This window comes from Chanos chanos, chromosome 1, assembly GCF_902362185.1.
Source record: "Chanos chanos chromosome 1, fChaCha1.1, whole genome shotgun sequence".
In the NCBI taxonomy this organism is placed as follows: domain Eukaryota; kingdom Metazoa; phylum Chordata; class Actinopteri; order Gonorynchiformes; family Chanidae; genus Chanos; species Chanos chanos.
In genome coordinates, this window is record NC_044495.1 from 7,973,223 (window position 1) to 7,993,852 (window position 20,630).

Consider the following 20,630-nt stretch of genomic DNA (forward strand, 5'->3'; position numbering starts at 1 on the left):
AGCCTTCCCCAGTGTACCTCTTCACCCAAATTACTCTCACAATAATCCCCTCTCATTATTTGTGTCTGATACTAAAGCCCTACTCTTGGTTTTGTCACTAGCAGTCTGAAATGTAGTTGAAGGAGAGTGCAATTAGGCCCCTTGAATATGGGGCGACCCACATTGGCCTACTTTTACTGAATGTTTTGTGTACCTGATCAGCGTTTACATAATGCTTGCACACATTCAGTCATACAATGTGAGGCTGGTGATAGCAGTATTAGTGCAGCCCTCAAGGGATTAGATGTGCACATATTTATGCAATCTGACAGACCACCGTTTGCAGTGATGGGGAAAAGGGGGAGTAGGTGTGGGGGAGGGAAAAAAAAGCAACCAGTTACGTAACGTCACAGTACCATCTTAGCGTGAGGTGGGCACAAGCAGCAAAGGAGCAGGAACACAAAGGGAGTGTGTGTGTGTGTGTGTGTGTGTGTGTGTGTGTGTGTGTGTGTGTGTGTGTGTGTTCGTGTGTTCGTGTTCGTGTTCGTGTTCCTGTGCATGTGTGTATGAGGGAGAAGAGAAAGGGAGAGAGAGAGAGAGAGAGAGAGAGAGAGAGAGAGAGAGAGAGAGAGAGTCTGTACAGTACCCTCAAGCTATGAAGAGTCTCAATACTGATATCCACGGATATCTGCTTGACTTAATGTAATTCAATAATTTAGGTCACAGTGTAATCAGAAATTCAGCCAGGGGATGACTATTAATATAATCTGGCACAACAAGAACCAGTCAAAGTCTCAGATTACAAATTATTTGTTTGTTTTAATGAAATTAAGTTTATCACGAAGAAAATTTACTATGTCATTATGCCATAGGAAATTTAAAAAAAAAGAAAAAAAGACTTGGACTTTATCACTTGTAATAAATATGCATCATATATAGAGTAATTGTACCCTAAGGTTAAGGCCTGCTGTCTGTGATTACCTACCTGAATGAGGTGCTCCTGCTTAATTAACTCTGTGCTAAACTGAGAGTAGAGCGGCATCTAGTGGAGGAAATCTGTAAATATATCTATGTCTTTCACCCCTGCCCATGACCTTTTGGGGTGAGCAAACAAAAGTACAAATCATAATAGAAAGAGATCGCGCATCGCAACGGACGGTTTCACGTGCTGATTTAAAAACATGTGAGCTTGATCCCTGCTTCAGGCTTAGCCCAAAAACGGCACCTTTTTCATAATACTTTTCATGATATATCTGTACTGTACCTCATAATAGAGTGGACGCATTTAACAAATGCTTAAATTTAAAATTTACAACTGTTGTACTCAAATATGCAGTAGAAATAAACCATGTAACATGTAGCCTTGCGTTCAAACTGTTGACTGCTTATCTGCGCATTTATCAAGAGCACTCGCAAGAGTTAGATCTAATTTGTGTTTCACATTTTGTGATTGATTAAAATGGTGAAAAGAAGTGATACTTCTCACAGTGGCTCTCTGGAAGGCATTTAGAGATATGTACTAGATGCCTGTCCAGACTATCATCTTCTGCATGAAAGCAGACAACGGTTTAAATTGTTATTAGTTTGCAAATAAATCAGTCAATTCTGCAAAATCACAGTCTGAACAAAACAAACCAATGATCCTATGAAATCTGAAGCCTAATGGGTTGGTGAGTTACAAACTAATGAATTAGCAGTGTGTGCCATTTGTTAAATATTCTACTTTTTTTTAATTTACACCACCAATGAAAAATACAGAATATTAGCACAATATATCGGTGAAATGCACTGGATTGATATCAGCATGACTGCAAAACCACTGGATTTGTCAAATATCTTCAAATATTGTGCTGGAATGGTTAAAATATGCTGCTCATATTGTTACAAAGTAAAGCCAAGCCTTTCAAAATATTGCTTCAAGTTTATTTGTCACAGTCAGATCCATACACACGTTGGACAAATCACAAGAGTTACCTACTCGTGAATAAGAGTTCACAACAGGTCACGCGATATTTTGTTCTGGCGCTTTGACGTTTTGCGGGATTTTGTGAAATGCGCAGTAGTTTACAGCGGTGTGGAAATGGCGCCTGTGTTCAAGTCATAGTCAGCGGTTAGTTAAATTGCTAGCGAGCTAAGCACTAAAAGGAGTTGAGGAGGAGTCAAGGTCTTAGACAGATAGAAACCGTAACTTAGAAGTTATCTCGAAATCAGCATTAAGGTTGCGCATGCGAGGAGATTATGACAAAATTGCACAGGACTTATTTGATTTATCGCCAATATTCTTGAGACCGTCAACATTACAGGTAAGTCCAGACAGCTAAGTTGGATAAGCTAGCTATCCTGCAAGGAACTCAGTAGTTAACTTACCCAGACTACCCTAGTTTGCTTGTCATGAAAGTAATATTTAGTGTTAACCTATGAGTTTCACTGTGGATATTCGATGTAAATCCAGTGAGACCGACAAAACTGCATGTTTGTCACGGATTGACATGTTTCGAAAAATTAGATCCAACGTCAAACGTTGAAAGTAACTAAGCATAGCTAGCAGGCTAATGTTGAACTGCGTGCATTGGTCTCATGCAAGGTGGTTTCCTCTGTAGTTGAACAGAAGGTTTGTTAAACCAAGTGTGAGAAAGTACCACTTCTGGTTTACCTTACTGTTGAAGGTGTTATTATGAACATACTAAAATTCAACACAACTGTGTTTCCGTAACCTATAGTTGTTTTGACAGGGTTAATGCTAATTGAGACACTGAGCTAACCTAGGTAGCCACCGCGCTGTTGCAACAACTTGGTTGCAACGTTAGCAAAGAAACTATAAACAGATTATGCTGACAGATATACTGCAGCTGATTCTTAAAACCAACGGCTAAATCAGAAATTCTAATGAATTGATATCTGTGGTCGGTTTTGACGTCTCAAAATTAAATTGTCAGTAACGTCGCCTTGAATCTAACATGCTAACGCATTAGGTTAACGTTTTGGGGTACGTTAGCTATGCGTAATATGTGTTTCCTCGTTTACGAAGCCGTTTTCTCGTTTACAGAATTAAATGTTTTTGAAATCTTAGGTTAGTAATACTTTACATACACTAAAGCGAAATATATCATGCCACCACAAAGACAGTTGGGTATCTGGATTTAGGCCGCACATCAGGCCAAGCATGCAGTGTACCATGAGATCTTGAATCTTTCCATAGCTCATTATTTAGCAATTAACCACAATGTTTCTGGGATTCTTAACTACCAGACTGCCTGGTAACCACGTTTTATGTACGTTGACATTCAAATTACAGTTTGTTACCCGTAGCAGCTACCTTTCCATAGCTACATCATAAGCATGAAACGTTGAGCTATGGAATTCCGTTCTTGTAAGAGATGTAACTAAGTCAGTTATCTTCGTACCAGTTAAGTTAACAAACTAACATAAGTACAAATTTGTTTTTTTGCATCATGCCGTGCTGTTACATGTATCGCAGTGAATTGTATTGCTTGTTCGTTAATCTCAGTAGTCCCTGTTGTAAGCCTGTCTAGTCTTCGTTCCCATGAACCTAGCAAGTACATGTGGCAGACGGACTGCTATTAGGCGGGCACATGTTCGACTCTTCTGTATCTGGCGGCTATCCAAACATGGTGATGAAGGAGGGGTGAAGATTTCACACTTTTACTGTATATGATTGGGAAACTTTCGACTAAAAGATGTGATGTTGGATACCGTTGTTGTCTAAAGTGTTTTTACGTATTCAATACCGAAACCGTCCCTCTCGCATTTATCGCAGTAATGGGAAATAGGGCATGTGGCTAAGATAGTGTTATCTGACTGAAAACATACCTCCTGATGTTTGTAAACATCCCTGTAGTCTATGGAATATGATTGTGATAAACATTTGACACTCCAGACTGAAACAAGGTCTGAAATGAAGATATTTGGCTCTGAAATCCCTGTAGAAATGGTTTCAACTTTGTCTTCCTGGAAGAGATATTATTTTGAACTGGTCAATAAGGGACATCAGTAGCTCACTATTATATTACCGTTATGAAGTCGAGATTGACTCTGAGTGGAAGATGTACGTGCTGCAGCTGTTGTGTGTTGTGGGGCGCAGAACTGCTGACAGCTGGTGTACCTCATTCTGTAAAGGGTCTTTTGTCCTCAGTTTGTGCTTTCACCGGGTGGCAGTTCAGGCCAGGATTAATCTGAGCGAAAACAAAAACAGCTTGTTTTCTTCCTTTTTCTAAACACACTCTTAGGGGTTGAGACGGAACTGATTTTATTGCTGTATTCTTCTGTAGTTATGTATGGATGCACTGATTGATTTTAGCTTTGGTTTTCTGTCCAGTAAGCATGCGTGACCTGGTAGCCCAAGTCACCAGCAGCTTGCTGCGCTTCTCGGAAGTGACGGTCGATGCTCTAGGAGAGGATGAAGTTACTCTTGACTCCGTGCTGCATGGAAAGTTCACTATTGGTGAGTAGGTTTACTCTCACTCCAGACAGAAAGGACTAATAGTGACAGGGCTGTCCTGTGTCTCACGCTGCACATATAATTAAAATAACAGTTGAGAATTGTTTATCTCTTTAGTTCAGCGCGCCGTTTAAAATTTTTCTTTTTTTTTGTCATTTTTGATGTGTGCAGGGCGAAGTGGACTGGCTTGGCTGGCTTGTGGGCCCCAGCTGGAGGTTGTCCATGCAGTCACAGGTGAGAGATTCTCTGCCTACTGTTTCAGTGGAGTTACTGAACACCCACCCACGGTTCTGGCTGTACGGGATTTCTCCTGGCTGAAACGGACGGGCCTGCTAGTGGGCTTGGAAGAGGCGGAAGGCAGCATCCTATGTCTCTACGACCTTGGCATTTCTCGTGTTGTCAAAGCAGTGGTCGTACCAGGCAGGGTGAGTAAACAAATCCATCTCTATTTATGGGTTTTTTGGTTTTTTTTATGTTCGTCCACAGATTATCGGTTTATGTAGAGAAAGCTTTGCTCTTTTTTTTTTTTTTTTTTTTTTTTAAACAAATTCTTGCACATTTGTTTGACACAGAGTGAAAGTTAGCGTACGAGCGCATAAAGAATTACATAATCTAAACCCCCTGCATTTATAAAGCTTTCACTTTTGGTTTATGAGTGGTTGTTTTTTCAGCCTGTGTGGAAGCTATTTGCACACTGCATTTGCATTTGTTTCTGTTTAAACTTGAAACCGCTGCCTAGGCAGTAAGCATATTTATGCTGGTATTTTACTGTAGTGTACATTTTACTGTGGTATTTTCCCAGGTTATTACCTTAAACAGTTCTCAGGGTTGGCTTGTTCCACATGGTTGCTCTTTTTAACCTTCAAATACCATGAAGAAAGTCACACAGAAAATTCCAAGTAACTACTTTAATCTCTGGGTTTTTTCTGTTTGTCCAAAAAAAAAAAAAAAAAACCCCAGCCGGATCTATGATTTAAGACTGTCATCTTAACAAAGTTTTTTTTTCTGCCATAGATTACAGCCATTGAGCCCCTTGTGAGCTATGGAGGTGCCAGTACAAGTACACAGCACTTGCACCAGAGTCTACGCTGGTTCTTTGGCGTGGCTGCTGTGGTTACGGATGTTGGACACGTCCTATTGGTGGATCTCTGTCTGGATGACCTGTCATGTAGTCAGAGTGAACTGGAGGCTTCAGGTAACGTCCAGCCCCTAATCAGTAGCTTCTCAAGTGTGCAACAAGTGGTCTTGACAGACAAAATCCGCATAATCACAAAAACAAGAAATGGTTCTTCACTCTACAATCACTTATATAATCTGATACAGATCTGTGTAATTGTGTGAAGGGTTTAAGTTTATATTTGGTAGTTTTGCCATCCTTCTGTGTGAAATGGTACAGTGATGAAAGCTATCTAGTGTCTAGGTGATCCTCTGGGAGGATCATTGGTTTGTTTTGCCATTGCTGCCTGAAGCTGTTTTTCAGTGCTGTTGATACATGTTTGCTTTTTGTGTGTGTGTGTGTGTGTGTGTTTGTCTCAGATCTGGAGGTGGTAAATAAAGCACCATCAGAGATTCCTCGTCTGCGTGAGAGCGTGACCCGACAAGGTCGGCACCTGTGTCTCCAGCTTAGCAGCCCCACGGGCACCGGGGTCACTGCCCTGCAGTACATCCAGCGAACGAATCAGCTCGCTGTGGGCTTCTCTGACGGATACCTGCAGCTCTGGAACATGAAGACGCTGAAGAAGGAGTGAGTTCAGCTCTTGTTGTTTGTTATAGAGAACTCGACATCCTTTGCTCGTTGTAGGTGCTGACCTGACTTGACCTTGCTTTTTTTTTTGCCAATGCTATGTCCATGCTTCTCTTCAGGTATCATTCACAGCTAGAGGGCGGTAGGGTGCCTGTGTATGCTTTTACGTTCCAAGAGCCTGAGAATGACCCCCGGAACTGCTGTTACCTGTGGGCAGTGCAGTCTGCTCAGGACCTGTGAGTTGTTAACTATTTATTATGTTCGTACAGTAAAATAATGCCATGCAGTGTTTGTCTTGGAGCTTATTGAGATTGTTGGAGCCAGGAGCCACTCTGTAACATAGTTAATCATTGGTCTAGACCTTTAATGTAGACCAAGGCTTGACCTAAATACTGTTGAGCTTATCTGGGAAAAGTGAAGTGATCAACTGGACCATAAATTGTAGGTATTATTTGCTGCGATAAGTAATTGAAAGATCCGACAAGTAAAAAAAATCATGTATAAACAATTTTTATGTATAAGTCAATACAAGGGTGTAGCGCTGGTTGGTTCTCCAAATGTACCAGTAACAAAGTTATGGATCTTAACGACTGAATTTTGCACGTTGGTATTTTTGGTGGCACACTCATGTGCCCTTAAAGTGCAAAAGAAGCATTTAGGTAAAGCAGACTCTGCAGTGGTATTATACATACCACCGACACTTTGTGAAAAATTTTGAAGAATCAATCATTGAGGATCCAGTGTCCTAATCTAATGCGGGTCTGCATGAAAAACGTACAGGAACGTTAAGAGGGGGGAAAAAATGAAATAAGAGGAATTTACCATGGTAAAAATGAAAACGTGTCACGATATGAATTTTTGGTCATATCGACGTCCAAGGACCAAATGTTCTGTTGATCCTCTAGAGTTCGTTACTTCTCCTCTCGTCTGCACTTGCTCTCTGCTTTGATTTATCGTCATGTACTCTGTGTCTGTGAGCACAGAGACGGGGAGATGGGGTGGCCTTGTCAAATTACCCACATGTCAGTGCCGTTTCTTGAAGATGAAATTGGACAGCATTGTTTAGAGTTTTGAAGCTGTGTGCTAAAAGTAGGAGGGTGTTCTTATAAGCGCTGAGAGTTGGCCACTGTGCAGGAACAGGATGTAGACGAACAGCACGGAAGAGGCCGGTGGCCGCTACAGTGCTGTATGAAATTCAAGAAAGAGGCTGAGGAAATTCATTCCATCCTCACATGTCCTCACACACATCATTTTTAATGAACCCTTCAATTTCAAGATTTGAATATGAAATTAACATCCGTTTGCTCTCTGGCACGTTCTGAAGGTGGCTCTTGTGATAGATGTGTTGCTAATAGCTAGGCTACCATTCCTTGACAGTGATACACCAGTTCAAAGGATGATGTTAAAATAGCCAGTTATGAACATTTTGAGCTTTTTATCATCTATGGGACAACCACTTGCACAAAGGAGCTAAACTTAACTTCAAGCCATTAGTACCATAATGCATGCTATGTGTTTTGTAGGCTGAAGATTGCAGTGGATATGAAGCTAGAGGCACGTTTTAAATATCCTTGACTGCACATGGCACCCCATATAAACTGATTTGTCTTTCAGTCTGGTTGGACTTAAATGTTATCCTCTCTCTCTCTCTTCAGCGAAGGGGATGTTGTCAGCCTCCATTTGCTCCAGCTGGCCTTTGGAGAGAGAAAGTGTCAGGCGTCTGGAAAGATTCTCTATGAGGTAATAACTCTGAGGCTGTCTGACTCATTTATGTATTCTGGTAGCAATAAACTCCGAAAACTGGGTTAGAGGATCAAATACAGACTCATATAATGCACTGAAAATCCAATGCTTAGACACACTCATACACACACACACACACACACACACACAAACACTCACATGTACGTTGGTAACGTGAAGAAAAGAGGTCACGTTTGCTCTGTCCACTGCCTTTCTTATTTTGGATTCTAGGATCGAACATGTAGATTGACATTTTGTTTTAAATGGCCTCTCCAGCCTTTGACAGTGTGAGTTTACTGCCCTTTTGTTTCAGGGCTTAGAATACTGTGAGGAACGCTACAGTCAGGACCTGAATGGAGCAGCATTTCCTCTCAGAGCTCAAGCCACCAACACTCGTCTACTGAGCTGTCAGACCATCGAGAAGTTTCGCCACCATCCTGACCGTGACGACACCATGAACGAGGGTATGCCACTGTGTGTGTGTATGTGTGTGTTCTTTATAAAAATATTTGGAGCTGGTCCTAAGCTTCTTTTATCCTTTTCATTAGTGGCGTCCCCTGACACGAGCGTGTCAATATTCAGCTGGCAAGTTAAGTCTTACGGACAAGGCCAACCATCCACTTTCATCGGAGTCTTTGATATTAACAGATGGTACCATGCCCAAATGCCTGATTCGCTGAGGTAAAAATATCTAAAATCTCTATGCTGATTTAAGCCTGGCCTAGACAGAGCTATAATCTTTCCTTCTAGGCATGCTAATGGAGATATTTTCCCCTCACTGTGTTTCTCTCTGTCTCTTTGTCTCTGTCTGTCTCTCTCTCCCTCTCTCTCTCTCTCTCTCTCTCTCACTCTCTCTCTCAGAGCTGGAGAGTCTTTGCGTAACTGTCCGTACCTGGCCGTGTGGTCTCTGGACTCGATGGTGGAGATGACAGCACCGTGCACCCTGCTGGATGTTTTGGTACACGAACGCAGCCTGAGCAGGGGTCTACCATATACTTGTCCTCCACCCGAACAGTTTTTTAATCCCACCACCTATAACTTTGGCAAGTCACCGTTGTATTTTTTTTTTTTAAAACACTTAACGTTGTGATCCTAACTGCACCATAACTATAATATTCACAGTAGAGCAGTCGTGTGGTTTGTCCAGTTGCATTTCACCACGGAGGGATTGTTGCACTTTTTCGTTTTAAATATATTTTCCTCTTGTGCTGTTCTAGATGCAAGCTGTTTGCTGAACTCTGGGGTTGTGCACTTGACCTGTTCTGGTTATCAGAAAGAGGTTGGTTGGCATGACTCCTTTTATTCTTGTTTGTGCTTCGTTACTCATTATGTTTGTCCGTTGTACATTTGGCTTACACGTCATGACTGAAATGCACCTCGAAGAATTTTCTAATTGGAATTTTATTCGTTCCTTCCAGACTCTCAGCTATCTGAAAAAGGCTGCACCTTCTTTGGGTGACTCCATCTCAAATAGCTACTCCCGCTGTCTAATGTCTGGCCTGCTGTCCTCAAGACTAGCGGATGTACAGCCCTCCAGTCTCAGTCAGGTAGACGTCACACTTTGACGCAAACCGAGATACCTAGCCGAAGAATTGTGTTCGGATATCGAGCGTACGTTCTGTGTGCTGGACTTTTGATCTGTCTTCTTAACCGACGTAATTTTGTTTCTCTCCCGATGCAGGAAGAACAGCTCGATGCCATCTTGTCCACAGCAGTGGAGACCAGCTCACTTGGACTCATCACTGGCTGTATTAAACAGTGGACTGCTGAAGGTGAGTGACGGAAAGGGCTGTCTCTTAGAGTCTTCTCACAGTGTATTGGGATGTGGATGTTTTAATGCAGTATGTGTGTTGTTTCATTCATCTCTCAACACAGAGCAACCAGGTTCGGCAGGGAACCTGCGCTACATCCTGGAGTGGGCCTGGGACAAAGTGGTTCACACTAAGGAGGAGCTGGATGGCATATGTGAGTTTTAGATACGGCACACCCACTGACGCTACCCGCTTTCGAATGTATCATTTCTCTACAATGCAATGCAGTACGCCCAGATATAGTTGGTCATGCTAGCGTATACCATGTAAAGGACTCACCTGTGACCCTAACCACGCCTGCTCCCTGTGTGTGTGTGTGTGTTTTGTTTCTTTGTTTGTTTGTTTTTTTCAGGTGCCCCTCTCTTTGACAGCTCCACAAACTTCACAGACCCTCAGACCATGCAGCTGCTGCAGCACAGTCAGCGTCTGCTAAGCAACCTCAGCACCATCTTCAGATGTCTTCTCAACGAAGCCCATGAGCTCACGCAGAAAGGTACTGCTACAGGTGTCTCTAACACTCAAAACACACATGCTCAGTCAGTCCCAGCTCGAAGCCTGAAGCCTGAATCCCCTCAGGTTAATTTTCCAAATACTGTATGTGTTTCTTCCTTGCCAGTATATTTAATTTTCAATGTTAGGTGTCTGAATTTGTTGGTTCTTTTTCTCCTGTTTGCAGGGTTGGTAGGACTAATTAATAAAAACATGGTGTCTAGTTTGATCTCGCAGTACGCTCAGGTCGTTCTGTGGTTTTGCCGGACTGGACTTCTCCCAGAGGGCTCTGGTGAGCTAATTGCTTCTTAGCTGTTTCTAGTCATGTTAGTTGTACCAGTGTATATCGCATGTACATCGATAAACTTACCTCATTTATTCTGCTTATCATCAGATGACGACGTCCTGCAAATATCCAGGCCCTTTTACAGTTACTCTGTAATAAAAAACTATTATGCCGGACAGCGAGAGGAGCTCCAGAGACTTGCAAAGTAAGATTATAGATGCTTTGAATGTCCAAACAATATGGTAACAGCAAGCTTTATTGTAAAGCACCTGTTAATATCACTTTCAGCACATAGCACAGGGGGCAGTCTATGACTGAATGTCAAGAAGCTTTAAGAACTGTGATGAGGTTAAGTTGTCTATGTGACATTTCTTTTTCCTTAGGGGCAAGTGGAGTTCCGACTGCCTCATGATTGACGGGATGGTGGCCCAGTGTGGGGAACGCCTCTCAGACCTGTGGAAAAGGGACGAGGGTGGGACAGGGCAATACCCGCCCCCATCGTTACATGTAAGTTCAGAGCTTTAGGCCATTGAAGGAAAAGCTTTGTCTCCGAAGGTTTTGCTAATATTTTCCTTTTGCTTTCTTCTTCTTCTTTGTACAGGCCTTGCTGGACATTTACCTCCTGGAAAACATTGATGAACCTGCCAAACACGCTATTGTATCCTTATCAATCGTGTTTACAATACTGTCGTACGTTTTCTATTTGCCCACAGACAGATGATCCCAAGTTGACCTTAACTCTTCACTCAGGTTATTTATTTGTTGCTGGATGTCATGTACTCATTTCCTAATAAAAGTGGAGCGTCGGTGGAGTCCTTCCCCACTGCCTTTGCCATTCCCATCGGCTTAGTTAAGCTGGTGCAAGGACTGTGGTTATTGGATCACCATGACCATGAGGTACCCCATGAGTCTTATTAAATTCCTTGTTCATACACAGCTTACCTATTAGTAAATTTCTCAAGCTTTTTTTGAGCTACACGGTGTGGTTTCTGTGAGAACGCTTTAAGTGTTAACATCTGCTCTGAAACCCCTTTTCTGTTGAACTGAAGCACCTGCACCTGAACTCTTGACTTGTAACTTAGCTCCTCGCACCCTTTTGGCTTAAACTTCCAACTTTCCCCCTTCACAGAACTCCATAGAACTGCTGCTACACCCTGCCACCAGTCATTCTATGTGGTCTTGGCTGCATGGACGGATCTTGCAGGCTCTGATGTGTCAGGGCCAGCACAGCATCGCCCTGCGTTACCTGCACGTCATGAAGCCTCCTATGAGCACCGCCAATCAGGCCAAGCTCTGCCTCTCAGTTCTCCTACACAACAGGTACACTGCAGGCAATTGGCAATCAACAGTTTTGACATTAGTCACAAGAGTTGACCTTACAGTGAGGTTGATTGTAATAGAAATAATTGGTCCTTGAGTAAATTTCTTAATTTCCAGGTCATGCTCTACGTAATCGTGTTGTGAGCAACTTACAGGGTGCCTCTCTTGACTCACATGTTTGTGTCCATAGGTGTATCGTGGAGGCTTGGGCTTTGCTGAGACAGCATTCCAACAAGCTAAACATGGAGGAGCTGTTGAGGTTCCTGTATGAGACTTGTCAGGAGCTGGGCCTCATGAAGGAACTACTCAAACTGCCCCTCAGACTGGCCGAGCAGGTGAGATTCTCTTTTCCACCACGTCATGTTGCGTGGGTATGATTGCCAGAGAATCTCCTAGATGAAAGTACATCTGGTTGTGTGCTGTTTTTGGATTTGTTCTCAGAGTTCAGTTCTCCTAACACATCTGTATTTTGTTTCTTTTTGTTCAGGAATGTTTGGAGCGCTACCTGCAGGGCACCGGTGGTCTACAGAATAGAGAACTGCTCATGGTGCACTACCTCCAGCAGGCTAATTATGTCCCTGCTCTCCAACTCAACCAGGCTCTGAAACTGGACTTGGCGGTGGGTACAGTTTTTTGCAGATTTGTCAAAAAAAAAACCCAAAAAAACTGTTTGGAATAATTATTTTGTGTGTCTTATGTCTTTACTGAGTGTGATTGTTTGTTTTTATTTATTTATTTTTTTCCCTCCCAGATCGATCGAGATCCCAAAATGAAAGAGAGGTCAAACACCAGAAACTCCATTTTAAACCAGTATGGGAAAGTCCTCCCTCGAGCTCAGCGAAAACTAGCCATAGAGAGAGCAAAGCCATATCACCATCCCTCCACCATTTTCCGAGAAGGTGCGTGTATGTTTACACCTAGATTTCTGTTTGTCAACATCCTGTCTTATCTTTGCAAGCTTAGTTCAAATTGGAAGCTGTGGTGTTACTTTTCTAATTGCAGTTACAAGACCTCAGCCTCTGTCAACGGTAGCCAAGCGGTCAGCCACTGAGAATGTGTTGACCAGAGCAGGCTTCATCAACAATGTCCTCTCAAAGATAGAGGAGGTGTGGATTGGCAAGGACATCACACCTGAGTCCTCTCCACTAAGAAGGTGCGGTTATCTCTTTATGTAAAGCAAAGCCCCTACCATTCGATTAATGTCTGCTTAATTGAAATGCTGTTCCGTTAGTATCATCTGTGATGAAATACTTAGCAAAATGCACATTACTCATTTCAGTCCAAGAGAACCAGACATTCAAGTGCCTAGCCCACCTCAGCCTTCATTGTTACCTGAGGCCTTTGTGGGAACTCCCATCACAAAGACCAGTAAGAGGATGTCAAGGTAATGCATAAAGACTCAGAAATATCACAAATACATTTCTGTCAGATTGACCTCAATGTTTTTACTGTTTTGTTTTGGATGAGACATCTTGTAATCAGTCTTTGACTTTATCCCACACTTGTTGACTTGTTGGGGCAGAATTTTCGACCTGGTGGTGCAGCCGGCTTCCCAGAATTCCCCCGAGAGTTCTCGTTTTCTAGGGACTCCACCTAAGCCCATAAGTTCTTGGGCTGCACCGAAGAGCATTAGCAAGGCCCCTGAGCTCAGTCTGCTACAGACCCCACAAGTGGTCAAGGTAAAGTATCCAAGCCCACTGATTTTTTTTTTTTCACAGAGTTTTAGTTTTCATCAATTTTTAATTAACTTTTAACTTTTTTCCCCTCGATGGTTAATTTGCTCATTTGTCAGTATTTTGTATATTTTAATGTCCAATTTAGTATCTATGCCGTCATCCATAATTAATCAGCATTGTTTTTTCTGGTTGTTGTTTTCCAGAGAGCTCGAGCCTTAGCTGCATCTGGCCCTGTGTTCTCCGGCTTTACCCCCCAGTCTATCCTGAGGAGTAGCCTCCGGCCCACTCCCGTTGCCACGCCCTCTCACTCACCTGGCCGTTCTGTTACTCCTCCACTCCGCCCCAAGGAGAGCCGCATCACCTTCGTTGAGGAGGGAGATTCTCCTGACCCTCCTAAGGGCTCAATCCATTGGAGTAATGGGGTAAGACTGTCAAAAGTGTTCATCTGCTGTGTGCTGAGAAACTCATGTCAGTGTGACATGTTACTTTTTTGAAAGGGATCACAAATTTACTGTTTTGTTTTTTCCTTTTACAGATTGCTGCTGACAATGAGATCAGCCGCATTTCAAGATCCTCCACGCCACCTAAAATCAGAGTTGGAGCTTGGAGTGCCCATTCTGAGGACGAGGAAGAGGATGAGGAAGAACCACATGTGAGTTTTGGCCAGAAGTCTTCACTAGGAGAGAAGGCTGAATCTGAGAGTGGTTCATCTGTCAGAGAAGTACCATCGAATGATACTGCGGAAGTCCTCCCATTGGGTGTGGGACCTAACCTTGGCCATGAGGCAGATTTGACTTCCTTACAGACTTCAGACACTACCTTAGAGTCCCACGATGCCATGTCCTCTGAAGATCGAATGGAAGAGGATCAGCTGGTGCTGCGACAGGAGGAGATAGTGGATGAGGAGATCGTGATCGTGAGGCGGGTAAAGACTCCTGCTGAAGCTCTATCTCAATCAGAAGCCGACGTGACAGAGGAGGAATTGCCTGAAGTTTCTGAGCCTGTGGAAAAGGTGGAGCAGGATGTAGATCAGGAAATGAAGACAGAGAAGGAACAGAATGAACAAACAACTTGTGAGGAAACTCCAGAACGTGAGATGGAGGTTGAAGCTCACCATGTTGATGAGGCGAGAGAAGAGAAGAACAACAAAGTTTTAGATGAACCAAATAAAGGTGAGGACGTACTTGTAGTTGAGGAACCAGAACCTGTACCACAAGTGATGAAGGAACCAGTCAGTGAAGCAGTTAACTATGACTCTGAAACTGTTAAAGAGGCCGATAATGAGGAACAAGTAGTTGTAACCAAGGAAACAGAAGACAGTCAATCAGAAGAAGTTACCAAGGCATCAGAGAACAATCAGTCAGAAGAGGTAACTGAGGAACCAGAGAACAATCAGTCAGAAGAAGTAAGAAAAGAACTAGAGAACAGTCCATCAGAAGAGGTAACCCAGGAACTAGAGAACAGTCCATCAGAAGAGGTAACCCAGGAACCAGAGAACAGTTCATCAGAAGTAACCAAGGAACCAGAGAGCAAGCAGTCAGAGGAAATGGTGCCAAACCATGAGCCTGAGGCTGTGGAAGAATCTCAGCATTACAAAGTTGATGAAGCTGAAGTACCTGTGGAAGAGAGGGATGAAGAGGAATGTATGGAGCACACAGGTGAGGATGGAACTGTAGACCACTTGACACCGTAGTGTTAAATTAAATCTAATCCATTCATGAGAATGGGTTGTTTACATTTTGTGTAGATGAAATATTAATCCTCTGGACAAACGAGAAAATGAATGAATGTGACAGTCTCGTACAATGGTGTTGATTTTTATAAAATGAAAATTGACTTTTCGTGCATGTCCAAACATGCGTAAAAAATACTACTTGTACTGCAATAACCAATATCTAGATCTTAAATGTCTTTTGTTTTGTCATTGAACATCACCTTACAAATTCACTCTATCCTCTGGTGTTTTAGAGTGTTATAGGTGGTTAAAAAGAATACGTGATAAACTGATTCTGTGGCAATAAGTCCTTCCTGAGAATTACTTCAAACATATTTTTCAGATTTGGATGGCTTTGTAGAGCGTCATCTGTTTGGCAATGATCTTTCCCCACCTTTGACTCACTCTGCACTTAAGGAGACACCTGAGGAGTGGACCTCCTTCAACAGGTACGTGTTTAGAAAGACAGTTTGTTTTTTAAGTTTGATTGCATTTCTCTTTCCTTATGCGAACCCTGTCTCTGCCCTTAATTTACTTTGCAGCGAGGGAGAGTGTAATGTGGAGGAGGAACCTCTGAGAGATGTTCCAGTGCTGACCACACAGAAATCGGTCGCTTCAGCATCCTCTGAACCTGAAACTTCTGAATCCCATTGTAAGCACGGAATCACCCCAATCGTGTCGTTATGGCGATTCATTTTGACTGGTCCCCATTGCGCAACTCTTTGTCTATTAGGAATTAGAGTTGTTTGCTTTAAATAAAACATACACTTTGAAAGGATTGCCTTGAAATTTCACTCACACAGTCACTGCTTTGTCCCGTAGCTGTGGTGAGCCTAAACGACAGCGACGAGTTCTCCAGTGCTGCATCTGAGGAAGAGTCGGATGCAGAAAAGGAGGACTCGGGCAGCGAGGTTGAGATAATCCAGGAGGTGAAGGGTAATGGCAGACAACAGCCACATACCCGACTTTACATGGAGGAGATCCCGCCACACGAACAGTACCTTCAAGAACAAGCCACAGCTGTCCTGTCATTGGTCACGCCAGAGACTCAGCTGACCCAGGTGCCCAAATGCCCCCATCTTCTCATGAAGTTTTTGTTTTAATTCGTAGTTATTCACTTAGACATGTAGAGAAATCCTTTAATTTGCTGGCGTAATGGAACAGTAATTTGGCATTACAGATTAAATCTCTTAATCCTGTAATGTGCACAGTCAGTGATGGGTACATGAATCATATTCTGTGTCTTGCTCATCCACACATAACTCAACAGGTCATGGATGCGGTAATTGAAGAGGAGGCAGAGGTGGTCATGCTTGGGGTGGATCCTGGGAACATGGAAGGGGATGATGCTGTCCGTTACACTGAGCTGAAACCATCAACCACTGTCCTGGTTCCTGTGGAGCTGGCTGATAACCAACAGCATGATCTGGTCGATAGTGGAGTTTTGCATAACTTTGACAGGCAATCAGATGATGAACCCATTCCTGGAAGTTCTGGTGGTTTTACTCTCATGCTAGAGGCTGAGGATGATAATGACATACCAATTGGATCAGAACTGGACCCTCATAATCACTTGCTGCTCATGAAACCTACTCAGGACATTCAGCAGCCAGAGGACGTGGAGAATGTACCAGTAACAAATTCAGAGGTCCTTTATTTGGACCATGCTACCGAGGAACATCAAGAGAAATTAGACCAAATGGAGTGTGTACCACCCGAGATTGTGTCCATGGACACGGACGTGCTGCCAAGCTCATGTCTGACTCATGCAGTAGAGCATCCTGAACCACCTGCAGCGACTGAGAAGATAGATGCACAGCCGACTAAAAACCAAATGGCAGAGGTTGATGATGAGGACACCGGTCTGGATTCGAATGAAGGTCAGGCCAATGGTGAATTAAACGTTGTGGGACAGAATGTGATGGAAGCTAATGTCCAAAATGATAATATCAAAATCAAAAAAGTAGATGCTCAAAAAGAGGAGTTTGCTGTAAAACCTTTGCCAAGGGAAATTGAGGAACTGGTGCATATTGATGCAGATAATTCAGATGACCGGGTACTTGATAGGAAGACCAATCAAGTTGAGGAGCGTGAAACCTCTCAGAATGCTGACAGTGATGAGCCTTCGGTAGCCATTGAAGAGGCTGAGACTGAGGAAGCAAAGGAAGTTGAAACCGTTGAGAACTTGAAGGAAGTACCACCTATCTCAACAAGAAAGGCTGCCAGTGGAAGGAAAACGGTGACTTTTCCTTCTCCTGTCAACGAAGTGGAGAAAGAGGTCTCAGATGAGGAACAGATTGATTCTCAAGTGCCCTCCACACCAAGACGTTCCACTAGGAGTGGCAAACAGCTTCACGACTCCAAAGTCCCAACGACACCTAGAAGAAGTGTAAGGAAAGCAGATCCTACCTTACCAAAGGACGAGGAGGACTCCTCATCGAACGTCTCAAAGCCTTCGGTCCCTGCACGGAGAACGCCCCAGAAGTCTACACCTAGGAAGGGATCTCGGAGAACCAGGAACACTAACGTGGACAGTGATGAAGGTCAAACTGTGGATGAGACACTGCCCAATGAAGAGCCCACGCTTCCTGTCAGGCGAAGTACAAGGAAAGCACAGACAGTCAGCAATGAAGTTCCTGACGACAAACCAACAGAGCTGCCAGCTAAAGCACCTGCTAGTCCAAGTAGGGTAACAAGGAAATCCACCAGAGGGCTCAGCCTAGCGCTGGAAAGTCCTCAGCAGAATGCGGAAGAAGAATCCATGGCTGTCAGCCAGCCAGCTGCTACCCCACCAAGGAGCACAAGAAAGACTAGAAGTAGCACTGCAGAAAAACGCAAAAATGCGACTTTGTTGGTTGATGACCCGCAGCTCCAGCGCGTCTCTCGTCGGGTGACCAGGAGTCGGCTCTGGAGTCACTCCGAAGACTCTGAAAAGGAGAGGGAGGATCGCCCGCTTTTGGAGACTCCCTTGGAAGTGGGACCTGGAACACAGTTTGCTGACGCTTTGATGGAGAGACTCAAAGATGAGGAGGCCCAAGAGGAGAGCGCAGACACTGTGGTAACTCAAATAGTTCGCGCCAAAAGAAGGACCACCAGGTCTACAGAGCAAGAGGTTCCGTCACAGTCCACCTCCGTGGTTCACGATCAGAGTATAGACTTGGAGTCTTCAAGGATGATTGTGGAGGACGAACCCAAGAGGTCATCCAGATCGCCTAGCCGGAGGACACGGGCTAGTAAAGCACCTGCTCTCGACTCCTCTCCTGTGATGGACTCGTTCACTTTTACAGCGCCCCTGAAGGCGACACGAGGTGAGCGTTCCTTTCTCTTTTCCTTTTTAATCTTTTGTAATCTATATGAATCTGATTACAGTCATTTTGAGATTCCTGCGGGTGAGGTATTTAGATGTTTTAAATTGCCGTCACAAACATGGGTCTTCATTTTTCTGCACAGGAAGGAAAAAAGTTTCTGCAGAAGAGAGCGACGTTGCTGTGCCTGAGGTTTTGTCTCCTCCTGTCACTCGAACACGGCAAACGTCAAGCGCTCAGTCCAGCGAGGTGCGCTGAATTTTCCCTGCTTAGCATTTGTCCCTCTCACTGGACAGTGTTACACCTATTAATATTACTGTTAATTTACATACAACATATTACTGATGCAGTTACGTGACGTGGTGACTGCTGTTCTAGATTGAAAGCAGCTTCCATTGATTCCGAGCCTAAGATGGTTTCATGTTTGTTTGTCTGATTTTTTTTCAGTATGGCAAACATCATTAATATGCATTTCTTTCTTCTTTTTTTTTTGTATAGGAAAAGAATACAGGGGATGAAGACACCAAAGAGTCTGAAACAGCTAAACCGAGAAGGAACAAAACAACAAAGTAAAGCTCCCTCTTGACTGAATTTTTACAGTTGTCTGTTACAATTAAATCATTTTATATCTCTTTGAGTCTACTGTAGTGTTTTCTACTATAAAGATTTTTACTATAGTGTTCTTCCAAGTAATCTTAGCTTTGTAGAATTCTATAGAATTCCAGAGTCACAGATCCTATATCTTATCCCTGTTTTTTTTTGTTTGTTTTTTGTTGTCGTTGACAACAGAACAAAAGCAGCCCCTGAGCCTCCTCCCCCAGTGGAGGTCGATTTGCTCTCCCCGCTGGCTAGTCCGGCCGAGCCAGCTCCCAGGACCCGAAAGAAGGTTGAGGAGAAGGAGACTCCCTCGCTGAGGATGAACCTTCGCCGAAAACGTGTGATGGACTCCATTTTCCCCAAACCCGTCACTCGGAGGAAGAAGCTCTGACGTGGCTGCACAAGCCCCATTTCTCTTTCAGGACTCAACCAATTATGACTGATCTCCTCACGCACCAAGGAGCTTGTTTTCGTTTTTATTTTTGGTTTTGTTTTCTTTTCTCTTTTTCTAAGAACTTTGCTGCCTGCTGTTTTCTAGTTGAAATAACCAGTGGGGTTTTTTGGAATAAATAAACCAGTCTAATTTGGGAGATGGAAATAATTTTATATAAATTATTGTAATGTTTACAGTAAGGAGCACTGAGGGACTTGAGCACCAAAAAACGAGATGGCTTAGTTTTTAAATGTGCATTTCTACAACTTGACGCAAATGTAAATAGTCTTTTAGGTATGTTAAATAAAATTTGATACTTGTGAATAATTTTGATACTCACCTCTTGTGTGGATGCTTTTGTTTATAAGTTTGTTTGACGTGCTTATGTTGAAAATCAGAGTATAATTACGGGAAACTTAGCAGACTGTCTTACTGGTTTACTACAAAGATCTGATCATTTCTTAGGTGATCCACATTCAGTCTTCTACCTAACACTCCAATTTTCCCATTTTAGACATTTTAATTTAGTCTTGTTAATGAATAACAAGTAGACTGTGCAGTGTGAATACTGGAGAGGTGCTACCTTCTACCACCTTATTTTCACCTTTTTTTTCCTCTGGTATTCAGAATCAGGACAAGTAGTTTGTTGCTAAATGTGTATAGTTAGACAGCACAATGAAGATAGAGGTGCATTCCACTGCATTTCAATACTCTGATATGTCTTAAGACCTCCATGTGATTCCAAGTGTTTGGAGATCACTGGGCAAACTTCTGGTAAAATGAAATTAGTTTTGTTAACTTAAGACTGCTCACTGTATGCGAAGACTGAAATTTAGGACTTGTTTCATTTGGTTCTGTGGTATACGTTTCTTTAATGCAAGTTTGCCTTGTAACGTTCATGCACAGTATTGTGGATAAAATTCTACTTTGTCGGGATTCCAGCCTTTCCATTTATAATTGGTTTTCAAAAATGTGCACTCTTAAAGCTTTCTTTACCATCTCAAATTGATACAAAAAGACAAAGTCAGCTCTGGGAAATTTCACATAAACCATTTGAGTGAAATTATGACAAAA

At 43.0% G+C, this 20,630-nt stretch overlaps 1 protein-coding gene across 1 annotated transcript; it reads left to right on the top strand.

Annotated features, from left to right (window-relative positions):
• The first annotated feature begins 2,151 nt into the window (after nt 1–2,151).
• On the top strand, nt 2,152–19,854 carry ahctf1 (AT hook containing transcription factor 1). Its single transcript, XM_030774935.1, has 36 exons — nt 2,152–2,282; nt 4,316–4,441; nt 4,610–4,863; nt 5,453–5,633; nt 5,975–6,182; nt 6,302–6,418; nt 7,838–7,922; nt 8,239–8,389; nt 8,474–8,606; nt 8,787–8,968; nt 9,143–9,204; nt 9,344–9,472; nt 9,607–9,697; nt 9,801–9,890; nt 10,089–10,229; nt 10,413–10,517; nt 10,620–10,716; nt 10,895–11,018; nt 11,113–11,169; nt 11,262–11,408; nt 11,641–11,831; nt 12,022–12,166; nt 12,319–12,450; nt 12,583–12,730; nt 12,834–12,984; nt 13,111–13,215; nt 13,354–13,510; nt 13,711–13,929; nt 14,043–15,165; nt 15,565–15,670; nt 15,764–15,873; nt 16,044–16,282; nt 16,492–18,529; nt 18,672–18,775; nt 19,025–19,095; nt 19,316–19,854. The coding sequence occupies exons 2-36, from the start codon at nt 4,321–4,323 to the stop codon at nt 19,512–19,514; spliced, it is 7,713 nt and encodes a 2,570-aa protein (XP_030630795.1). The 5' UTR covers nt 2,152–2,282; nt 4,316–4,320; the 3' UTR covers nt 19,515–19,854.
• Nucleotides 19,855–20,630: the final 776 nt, after the last annotated feature.